The 11,467-nt window shown below is 45.1% G+C and overlaps 3 protein-coding genes across 3 annotated transcripts; 1 reads left to right on the top strand and 2 right to left on the bottom strand.

Moving 5' to 3' along the window:
• Window positions 1-351: 351 nt before the first annotated feature.
• On the bottom strand, window positions 352-2,144 carry C922_02584 (hypothetical protein; the record flags this gene model as incomplete). The annotated part of the gene is made up of 2 exons (XM_008818183.1): window positions 352-429; window positions 552-2,144. 2 exons carry the CDS (start codon window positions 2,142-2,144, stop codon window positions 352-354), a joined length of 1,671 nt encoding a protein of 556 aa, XP_008816405.1.
• A 2,329-nt stretch (window positions 2,145-4,473) lies between these two features.
• Window positions 4,474-5,814, bottom strand: C922_02583 (hypothetical protein; the record flags this gene model as incomplete). The annotated part of the gene is made up of 1 exon (XM_008818182.1): window positions 4,474-5,814. The coding sequence occupies one exon, from the start codon at window positions 5,812-5,814 to the stop codon at window positions 4,474-4,476; it is 1,341 nt and encodes a 446-aa protein (XP_008816404.1).
• Window positions 5,815-9,280: 3,466 nt separating this feature from the next.
• Window positions 9,281-9,580, top strand: C922_02582 (hypothetical protein; the record flags this gene model as incomplete). Its single annotated transcript, XM_008818181.1, has 1 exon — window positions 9,281-9,580. One exon carries the CDS (start codon window positions 9,281-9,283, stop codon window positions 9,578-9,580), a length of 300 nt encoding a protein of 99 aa, XP_008816403.1.
• Window positions 9,581-11,467: the final 1,887 nt, after the last annotated feature.

Here is an 11,467-nt window from a genome sequence, read left to right as displayed (position 1 = left end):
AGCTAATCACATTTCTAAAAAATTGCAAAGTGTTAAGTTGGTTACTAATGCATTCGGACAAAAAAAAAAAGAAAAAAAAAAAAAGGAAAAACAAAAGAAGACAAAATTAGCATGCATGGATTAAAAAATTCTGCGCACATTTAGCACCGAGTGAGAGGTGCAGCTCGATTGGGTCTACAAAAAGAATTGCGCAATCGGAGAAGATACACACACAGCGAGAACGGGGGGGAAAAGGTTACCAACAGGGGAAAATACGATCATTTGGTCACCTCCACCTACAGGCATATATTTATCGCCTAGTTGTGTGTCCCATTCAGCTGATCCTTCCACTGATCACCACACCCTGGTGCGCTAAATGAGCTCCTTGACGCCACTGGCGATGTACTTCTCCACGCTGATGTCCCTCATTTTTTTACTCTCACAGTGAAGCTACAAAGGGAGGGGAAATTGACAGGGAAGGAAAGCACAGAGTGGAGGTAAAGCTACGCAGACGTGAGACAAAGCTGCGTATACGTAGTGCATCTTGCAGCGGACGCGCGCGCCCTGGTTACCCGCTTGGCCAGGTCGTGCGTGTAAAGATCGAAGGATGAGTGCGCCCTGGAGTCGGTGGTGAAATAAAGCAAACACAGTACATGGATGAGTAAATTTAGAAAGCTTTCGTAGGTTTCGTTGTCGCCCTCCTCGGGGGCCATGATCTGGCTTCCCCAATCTTGAGTAAACGACGCGCGGACATTGTTGCTATCGTTGGAGGTGGTCTTGTGCAGGTTCTCCATATCGGTGTAGCTACTCTTAGCCGAGTGGTTCTTCTCTCTGATTTTATTTTTCGTAAGTTCTAGGTTTCTGTTAAGTATATGATTCAGAATGTGACAATATTTTTTGTTCAGGAAGATGTTGTCCGTGGTTTGTTGCAGCGAGTTGTAGTCGTTGTGGGTTGGGAAGTGCAGCTGGATGTCCTCTTTGGGAGGGCTCCCTAGGTTGCTGCTCCAAATGGGGGTAGCATCATGATCGGAGAGGGTCACATTGGAGGGGTTCTTTCCAGGGTCGCTCCGGAAGAAGTGGCTGTCGAAGGGGCCCCCCAAGTGGTTGGTGACGTGGCTGCTAACGCGGCTTGCCGACTGGCCCGGCAGGTGCACCCCCGTGTCCATGTCCGAAATGTCCAAATCGAAGAGGTGCACAAACTTTTTCAAAATGTGCAAATATAAGGTGTACTTATAGTCATAATTATTGAGGTAGGAGAAAATGGAATTTTTTTTTTTCTCTCCTGTTAAGTTCTTCTCGCAGGTAGCAAAGTGGTGATCATAGCAGTATGTGCTACGTCTTTTGGCATGGCTAGGCGAGTCGTGAAAGGAGAGTTCCGTCTCATAGTAGGGGTTTCTAATCGAGTCATACTTAACGTCGACACTTCTGTTCCCGTTGGAAGTTGTCATTCTGTTTCCACCCCTATGAGAATGATTATTTTTCTCATGTGAGTAGCTAAAGTACAGCGAAGAGGAGTTACCCTCTTGCTGTGCTGAGGTAGTCTTCCTCGCAGTTGTCCTCCCCTGATTCTGACCCTTAAACGAACCATATTGAATTTTACTCACTACGGTAACGTTAGGGTATGGGGGGATGTCTATCTTGCTGCAGAAGGCGATAAAATACTCCTTCACTTTTCTCTGTTCCGCTAGGCCATGTAAATTAGGGCAATAGTACCTATTACATTTGGCTTGCATATAATCTTCACATCTCTTCGTTTTATACAGCAGAGGGTGGTAATCGATTTCTTCTGTGCTGTGAGCCAGTGGACATTCAACACCTAAGGGACACTTGCTCTGATTTTTCTCCTCAATATATTTGTAAAAGTTATTGTTCACACTTCCATCGTTGTTTGTGAGGAATAGGGAGTTTCTGAAAATGATGTTTCGGTGTTCTTCATCCTGGTCAGTCTGTTTTCCCTTTTTCACAAAAAAGGGGCATGGCACAGGGATGTACCTCAGGTAAGACGGCAGGGAGATGTAGTACGGGCACCTCCTGATCCACTCTGCGCTATGACTGTACTGACATCGATCCAGGCCGAATTCGCACCCCCCCTTGGCCAGCCGCAGGCACTGCTTTGTGCGGAACCGGTAAAGGTCCTCTTCGCTAAGCAGGGGGGTGCACGCCATCAGGGGGGTAGTGGCGCTAGAGGTGCAAGAAGCGGCAGAGGTGGAAGAAGTAGTAGAAGTCGCAGAAGTGGAAGAAGTGGTGGATGTAGCAGAGGCGCTGGACGTGGTGGAACCCGTGGTAGGGAAAACGCACGCGTGCACTTCCCAATGGCGGGAACCAACGTAAGAGGCGGGGAAAACAAAAAAACGACTCACTAAGATGATGGAAAAAAAAATTATGCCACAATGTGGAAGACCGGTGGGGAGGGGGTGTAAAAAAAAAAAAAAAAATTAAGGGAGAGTCACTTGTAGGCCATCAAACCTTTTAAGCTTCACTCGTATGCAACAAGAAATGAAAAAAAAAATTGCCGCAAAATGAAGCACAGCTAAATGGGGAGCAAAATTGCCGCTATGCCACTATTCCTCTTATGGTGTGTACGAGTAAAATACATATGGTGAGGAAAACGAAAAAACAATTTTAAAAAAATCGAGCAACGGATAAATTGGTAATCCCACCCTTTTATGAATGTCAGATAGGGGGGTTCACCTCGAGGCTGCCATGCGCCATGCCTTGGTATTTTTACACCACTCAAGGTGTGCAACAAGGTGAGAGATTCGATTTTGCATGGTGAGTGGCTCTTTGGTTAATTTCCGCGATGAATATTTTCCTCTTGTTCGTTAATTTGGCGTGATTCACACTTGTTTTTTTTTTCTTTTTTGTTTTTGTTTTTTTCTTAATTGTAATTCGCTCTGGTTCGTGCTTTTAGGGGTTGTAAAAAAATTGCTTGCGTGACCCTTTGCTTGTTTTGCTCAACTTGGGGATTTTTTTTTTCTTTTAGGCCCCTCGTAAATTAAGGCCCATATGGGGGCAAGTAAAGAAGGAACAAAAAAAAAAAAAAAAAAAAAACGCTGCCCTATATACACCCGCGTGATCGGGCACAAATGTTGTAAGAACGGAACAGAAACTACAACATAAAAAAAAGTAGAAAAGTTCGTGCCTTTTGGTAAAAGAAAGAAAGAAAAAAAAAACATCCTAAACTTTTTTTTCTTTACTATTTACACGTTTGTTAAAATGCGAAAGAAGAAAAGAATTTCCGTTTGTGTGACCATTTTGCGAAACCATTAGCCCCTCCAGCATCACCACGAATGGGAGTTAATTTTTCACCTCCCTTTTCTGCCCATGCATGCCAGCTCCGTACGTAAAAATAAAAAAGAGCAAATTCAATTTTCCCGTTAGCCAAATGAAACGATGTTAAAAGGGGAGGAAGTGTAAACATAAGGTGGGGGTGAGACTCTTCCCGCTTGGGACATTCTCCTCCGTGTGCTCTCATAACTTCGCTGAACGGACGTACATCTTTGAAGCACTAAAGTTTCAGCCAATCTAACACTTGTGTCAAAAAACGGGAAGGGCGCAAAAAGGAAAATTCGCTTTTCCACATAATTGACATTTTTGCGAATGGGGAAATTATGCACGGGAAATAAACGTCGCATTTCCTGTTTGCAACGGAATTTTCCTCAGCTAGCTAATTTAAAAAAAAAAAAAAAAAAAAAACCTGACTTGTTCATAAGAAAATGCAACACCTGATTGCTCATTCCCCAATTGGAGCAGTAACGTTCCCACGCAGAATGGAAGAGCTGATGTAGGGTGACCAGTAAAGCAGCCCACCTTTGTCTCATCGACAATAGCATTTTTGACTTGTTCACGTTTGCTTTCGTGGGGTTGTACAGAAATGGGCCATAAAGCTGCCGTAATGAAGCGGCATTTTATTTATTATTTTTTTTCTCCACTGTGACGGAAAAGATCACGAACCCTGGAGCTTCCATCTTCCGCCGTTTCAGCTCTCACGAGACAACGATCCAATTTTGTGCACCTCCCCCCGCGTGCCCGCTTTGTTTTGTTACCCTTCCATGGCATCTACATTTAGGGATGCTCTTTTGAAGGAACTGCTGCGTCTTTTTCCTTTGCTCGGAATTCGAATGTGAATCGCGGGAGGTACAAAAGAATTGGTGCACTCGAGGACGGCTATATACAATAAGGATGTTACAAACATGGAGGTGTTACTCAAATGGCTAGGCGGCAAAGTAGCTAAGCGGGCAAGTGCTTAAGTGGCCAGATGGCTGATCGGCCAAATGGCAAATTGACAAATCATCGCGGAAACAAATCGCTACACGTGCGTAAACGAACACATAAAAAAAGAAGGAAGCATATAAGATAAACGTTGGAGTGTCTCGGGGAGCGCAAGGAGTCCCCTTCGGCTCTGCCAAATAGGCCCAATTGGCGTGATCGGAAGTGAGCTAACGGACGGGTAAAGGTATGACAATGTACAAGCGTGCAAATGGCGGAGGCCCACTAAAAGGCGGGGGACAGTGGTCTGTTAAAGCCACCCCGTCTGTTCATATATTGGCGATACTTCCTTTTCGTCCTTCGATTAATGCCAGACAAGTCGGTCTCATTATGACATTTGTTATCTGTCGTGCTGAATTCACTTATTCCCATAACTTTTTTTAACATTTCCCCTTCAGACAAATCTTCTTCATTATCCCCATCAGAGCAGTCACTATATTTTCTATTCTCATTTAATTGTTGCTGTACTCCAGCAAATTTATCGTTTGCGTTTCCATGATGGCTAGCTCTGTGCTCTAAGTTGTACTCCCCAGAAGGGTACGCATTATCATTATGTGTGTATCTGCCACTCCGTTTTGTTACATCATTGTATCTGGCATCGATGCTGTCGCTTCCGGGGGAGCTGTTCCTCCTGGCAGGCCTGTCCTGATTTTGAGAGTTTGGCGCACTGCATATGCTGCTTCTGTCGTGCCTGCCGATGGAGAGCCTCTTCGCACTGCCGTCCCTATCCCTGCGCCTGTGCCTACTGCGACTTCGGCTCCAGTGCCTGTGTCTGTGCCTGTCGAGATTGCGATCCCGGTGTCGCTCTCGATCGCGATCTCTGTCTCGATCTCTGTCTCGATCTCTGTGTCGGTCCCTATGTCTGTGCTTGTGTCTATGCCTATGTCTACCGCTATCTCGATCTTTCTCCCTGTCCTCGTCGCTGCTTCGGTCGCTGCCCTTGCCCCCGCTCCTGTGCCGATGTCTGTGCCGATGCCTGTGTCTGTCTCGGCTTCTGCGCCTCCTCCTGTGTCGACTCCTGCTTCGGCTTCGATTTCGGCTTCGATTTCGGCTTCTCCCGCTGCTGTTGCTTCTGCTCCTGCTTTTTCCCCCGCTTCTGCCTCTCCTCCTGCGCTTTCGGCTGTGCCCGTCTCGGCTCCTTTCCGACTTGGCGCACGAGCTGGAGCTCCCCTCTGCACTCATAATATCGCTGATACTGCCAACGAGGGCATTAGGCTGGTCGTCGTTCACTTTCTCCATGTTCGCGCCGCGTGGGTCAGGAGAGTTAGCGTCACTACTGCGATGTGCATAACTGGATTGTAGGTCCATTTTTCCATCCTGCCTCTTCTTAGGAGAAACATCATTTGGTTCCTCGCGGATGCATTCCCCCTCGTCGTTATGTTCTCTTCTATCTTGTTGTTTTCTTTCCCTATCGCCATCAGAGGGTCCATCATCCTTCCTCGCATAACCCTCTTTGCCATCACCATGGTGATTTATTCCCTTCGGATTTTCTCCCTCTGTGTTTTCATTTCCCCCATTTGGCGCTTCCAGTTCAGTCGCTTTCCTCTTAAAAAAGGAATTAAACATGGTTGGCGCGGGGCACAAGGATGGAGAAAAAAAAAAAAAAGAAAAAAAAAGCAAAGCAAAATAAAAGGGGAAATAAAAACGGCAGCAGAAATGGAAAAAAAAACAGAGACGCAGTTATTTTTTTCCCCTCTCTCTGTTGCTACGATAATATTACAAACAGATGTTTTTTTTTTTCATTTTTTTTTTTTTTGGGTTCTCCAAAACCAGAGATTTGGTGTCACTCCCGCTCGTCCATCTTCCCCAACGAAAGTAGAACCTCCCTTATGTGCAGAGAAAAAAAACAGGTGTCATTTTGCATCATCCAGCGAGGCAGAGTCAGAATATTCAGGGGTTTCGCTTCCTCCTTCCCGCCCCGTGAAGGTGGAACGGACGAATAAGCGCACTTGTGCGATACAAGTACATCCGCGCGTGAATCTCACCGGCGCGGCTTTCGCATGTTTCGAAGCTTTCGCCCTTTTCGCAATTTCAGCACTTTTCCCAGTTTTACTGTTTCTCCAACTTGGCTTCCACCCAACGGAAAAGGAACAACTTCCCCCCTGGCAGCCAAAATGGGAAAGAAATTATATTCCATCCCGGGAAGTTAAACACTCCCATGAGGCTTGTTCACCATGGAGGGGAAGAATATAATATATCTATTCTTTTTTTATACCAAGATGGATGATGCCCCCTTTTTTTTTTCCTTTTTTTGTGCCTCTCTAGTGGACGGAGTTGTCCCCACGTGATGGTAAAAAAATTAAAATGGCTCCCTACATGGAAGAGCATGTCAGTAATGCCAACAGGTTTTCTTTGAGGTAATTTTTTTTTTCTTTTTCTTTTAACTCTCATTTGTGGGTACTCTGTTGAGTTACCCATTTGTGTGCCTCGTTAATCCAATTGGTTGCAGCACGTCCGTCCGGGGGACGTATGTTGACAAAAATGCATACGTCTGAGGAAGAATAGGTGGAAGTAAGATTGGGAAATCATCCGAGGTGCATACCGTCCGTTAATCACATGGGGGCGTCGGCGGATAAAATCACCCTTTAGCGTTACATAATGGGAATATACATATATATTTTATATATATATATGTTCCTATTTATATGATACCTCTGTTGGGATCCCCCCCCGCTGCAGTGACCACGCAGGGGGGATGGTTGTTACTCTTCGCTGCATGTACGCACTTGTACATTTGTACCTTCTGATGTCTCCAATCATTTTCCAGCTTCATTTCCCATGAGTAGGAGTTAGCGTAATTGCTTTTCTCTATCCGTTAGTGCAGCACCAAAAGTGAGCTACCTACCTACCGAACGGGAGGACTGGCCAGCGGTGTTTTTAAAAAAAAAAAATGGGAACAAAAATGAACAACTGGAGAAGTGTGACAAATGGTTGCTAACTGCACAAGCGTTTGGCACACCGTCGGTCCAGAAGGCGAAAAAGAATAAATGGCATAATTTAGGAAGAGCCAAAAGTTTTGGTTACGTACGTACTTTATGCAAACCGAAGGGGCATACAATAAATACCTGTGCGTCGGGGCACCCCTGTAGATGGCATCAGTCATGTACTTACGCGAGGCGCTTGGGAAAATTTGCTTGCACACAAAAGGGGAAAAAAGCGCAACCTTGGTAGGTACATCTGCAGGTATAAACAGGCACATGTAGGCATAAATACGCACTTGTAGGGATAAATACGTACATGACGGCAGAAATACGCACTTGTAGGCAGGCGCCCACGACCCTTTCGACGCGTGGCTTCAACCAGCACACGGTCACGGCAAAGCGGGATGGCCCCAAACAGCGGGCGCATATCTGCCGCGTCTGTGCATGTCAGCCGTCCTCACGAAGCTGCCCCCGTTGAATTTCTTCCTCCCGTCGTTAAAATCAGTTCCAACTGGGTTGCGTTGCAGTTGAAGCGGGTTGGAGTTAAAGCTAAAGTTAAAGTTAAAGCTTAATTGGCCTGCCTCACCTCCCCTGGGTGTTTTTTTTTTTTTCCCAATCCGTACAGATATATATGGTCATATACTTGTACATGCATACACTTCTTCCCGCCTCGATCATTTCGAACTTTTTTAAAAATTAAATTACATACTACAGTTAAATGACCCCTCGTGTGAATATTAAAAGGAAATTTTCTTTGCCATCCCTGTCATTTTGTTCCCCCTTTTTTTTCTCCCTTATTTTCCCCTCTTTATTTTCCCTTTTTTCCCCCCTCTTTTTCCCTTTTTTTATTCCACCTTTTTTTTCCATTTTCCATACAACATCCACATTTTTAATCTTCACTTGGGACTTCCAAACGGGAAAAAAACAAACGCAGGAATAAGGAACTGTAACGAAGAAGAAGATGGTAAAAGAACGACAAAAGAACGACATGCCTGTATGTGAGTCACTTCGCTAACGTTACGCACTTTCATTTATGCTTCCCTCATGCTTTCCCAAATATGCCAGCCTCCTTCCTACATAACCTCTGTTCATTCTTTCCATACGAAAAAAGTCGCCCAGCTGCTCCGTCGCCTACTTCATGGGCGTCACCTATATACGTAGCCCTAGCTGCTTATGCGTAAAGAGTACCCTCCACACCCCTTCCATCCTGATATGCCTCCTCTTCGTTGTCACCCATATGTGGACAATTATTGTGTACATATGAATTCCCCATCTAAATACGCCTGTCCCCTTTCCTTTCATCTCGCGTTTTCCATTTAGCACTGCCCTCAGCCAAACCGTGTTCTTTTTTTTTTCCCGTGTTCTTTTCTTGCGTTCGTTCGAGGGACACCCTGCTGCGTTGCATTTGCCTGCCACATGGATATGTCTTCCTGCCATTCTTACTCCTCCCCGTGTGTACGAGTTAACACCCGCAACGGAACACGCAGCATTATGTAGACACGTGTAACCGTTGCCTCCACCTGGTTTGTCGAAATGGCCACCTCATGATGATATTGCTTCATTTTTACGACCAAGCCGCAGTTGCTCTGAAAAATGCCCCCTCGTTTGCGCCACGTTATGTTAGCATTTTTGTCCCACTATTATGTTGTTACGGTGTTACGTGGCTTCTCCTTCTTCTTTTTTTTTCTCACCTTGCCGTTCCTACGTTTCAGCTAGCCGTTGTCTACGCCAGTGAGCGTTGCACTGGGCTGGGGGACAAAGAAACATTTTCCCACACACACAGACACAAACACAATAATCCTGATCGTTTTTTTGTTTTTCTTTTCCGCTTCACACTGTGTCTCCTTTACGAAGCATAACTGACGCGTCTGTTTTTTCACACTTCACTCTACTTCCCACCCGTTGCAACTTCTTTCACTTCATCGTATAGCGTAATGTGCTAGCTGCTGTGTCTGTTTATTGCCCTCCTTTTTTTTTACCTGCACTTTCAGGCAAAAGTGACCAAATATTTTTTCTCACGGTTGTTTTTTTTTTTTTTTGCTTCTTCCTTTTCTTATGGCATCTGTTCATCTGGTGCTCCTCTTTTGTTCCCCCCAACGCAGAGTAACAAAATGGCAGCCAAATCACCAAAGAAAGTTTTAAAAAAGCAGAACAGACGAAAGAAGAAGGACCCCTTAGCTCCAAAGAGAGCCCTGTCAGCATACATGTTCTATGTCAAGGACAAGCGACTCGAATTAATCAAAGAGAGACCAGAGCTCGCCAAAGATGTTGCGCAAGTCGGCAAGTTGGTTGGAGAGGCCTGGGGGAAGTTAAGCGCGGCGCAGAAGACTCCGTACGAAAAGAAGGCTCAGCTGGACAAAGTCAGGTACTCCAAGGAGATAGAGGAATACAGGAAGACAAAAAAGGAGTAAAAGCCACCTGCCGGGGCTGCGGCGCGTAATCATACACACGAAAACTCATCCACACATGTACCCACTCACACGCATATGCACCTGTTTTTACCCCGACGCATACGTATGCAAAAGGCGTACGCATGCCCCAGCACGAGGGGGAATTCTTTTTGCAGCCAGCGTGTGCATGCGAAGGGACAACTCTTTTTTATCACTACTGCTATGTTGCAAGACGGCAGCGTTGCAGTGTACTTTTCGCGTGTGCCTCTATGTGCATATGTACAGGCATATGTATTATATATCTGCGCGCATGTAGCAGCTCCCCTGCGAACAGCTCACGGGCTGGTATGTTTGTAACCCCCGCACAAGGTAACGTACGTGTGGGGGCCTCACTGCATATGTTCACGTTAGTACGCCACGTATGTGTACATATATATGCATGACCATACTATATATGTCGACTACTGCGTTTAGCAATTTTTTTTTTTTCATAACTCACTATTGTAGAAATATTCGCGACTCTTTTTTTTTTTTTTTCTCTCTTACGAATAATGAAAAAAAAAAAGATAAAGCCTAACTCACAGGGGAGAGAGGCCACAGGAAAGGTTGGGCATGAAGGGTTGCTCACTAAAAAACTCCACACACAAGAAAAAATTCTTAAAAAGGCTCCATTATCGTGCATCCAACATAAACATATTCGAAATTATTTCCTTAAATTGCTCGATTTGCTTCCTTCACAATGGCTCATGGGTCAGTTGATCCACTTCGCCATAACACGCGGGCCGAAGGGGGAGTAGTGGGCACCATGAGCGTATTCCCACGTCGCCCAACATCATGCATATAACGTTGGATGCTGTGCCGATCTTGGCGCCCCCTAGGGCCACGGCGAGGCAAGGAAAAAGAGTAAAGAAGGAACACGTAGAGAACTGATACACAAAAACCAAATTGAAAGAAAAAATTAGCACAAAATCGCCTCAACAGGAGAGGTGATAGTGGGCCATTTATCGAGCCAACAAGCTTTTTCTAAGAAATAAAATATGAAGGAGTCATATTTTTTATTTTTTTTTTCACAAGAGGGTTAATAAAATGGCACTGACAATTTCGGCGATCCTCCAAAAAAATAGAAAAAAAAAACAAAAAGGAACTGTGCATCTTTTTACAGCACTCGCAGAAGGCATACCATGTGAATTAACGTGTGACGTCGGCCCATCTGAGTCATACGGGTGCTCATAACGGATTAGTAAGCATATATATTGTTTACGTTGGTACCCGAGTTATTTTCGCCCCCCCAATGTGAAACCTTATACAACGTTGCGAAGGAGAAAAAGGAAAAAAAGGGGAACCACCGGAAGCGGTTTTCGGTCAAAAGAGTTCATAGCGCGCTCCTATCTGCGAAGTGGGTATGCACGTATAAATGACAAAAAAGGGGGAGACATCAAGGGGGAAAACATCCACGAGGAAAGTCTCCATTAGGAAAGCATCCATGAAGGAGGCACCCATGCGATAATTTTTCCAAAGTGGAAACGGGCAGGAGTGTGTGCATCCCCCGCCACGAAATTGTGACCTCACTCCGTTCACTAAACTGAGCAAATACGATGGGTATTTTACACTGGGTGGGACAACAGAAGGGGGATTCCTATCACACCCTAATAGGAATATTAATTTTTACTTTTTCTTTTTTTTTTCTTTTTAATTTTCCTCTCCACGTGGGTCATTATGAACAACCTGTTTGTTTGGAAGCAGTGCATAGTGGTCTTTACACGAATGTGGGGGAGACCATTCCCCTGTGCATTTAAAAATAACATAATTCGTTGCCTCGCTAACTAAATTTTCCTCAGCATGGCTCATCCCTACTCGCACAAGTTACAGTGGAGTTGTACGTGCACACCGGCATGAAGTTATTTATAT

This window comes from Plasmodium inui (assembly GCF_000524495.1).
Source record: "Plasmodium inui San Antonio 1 unplaced genomic scaffold supercont1.9, whole genome shotgun sequence".
NCBI classification, from domain to species: domain Eukaryota; phylum Apicomplexa; class Aconoidasida; order Haemosporida; family Plasmodiidae; genus Plasmodium; species Plasmodium inui.
Note: the sequence above shows the minus strand (reverse complement) of the source record. Positions and strands in the feature narration are given on the sequence as shown.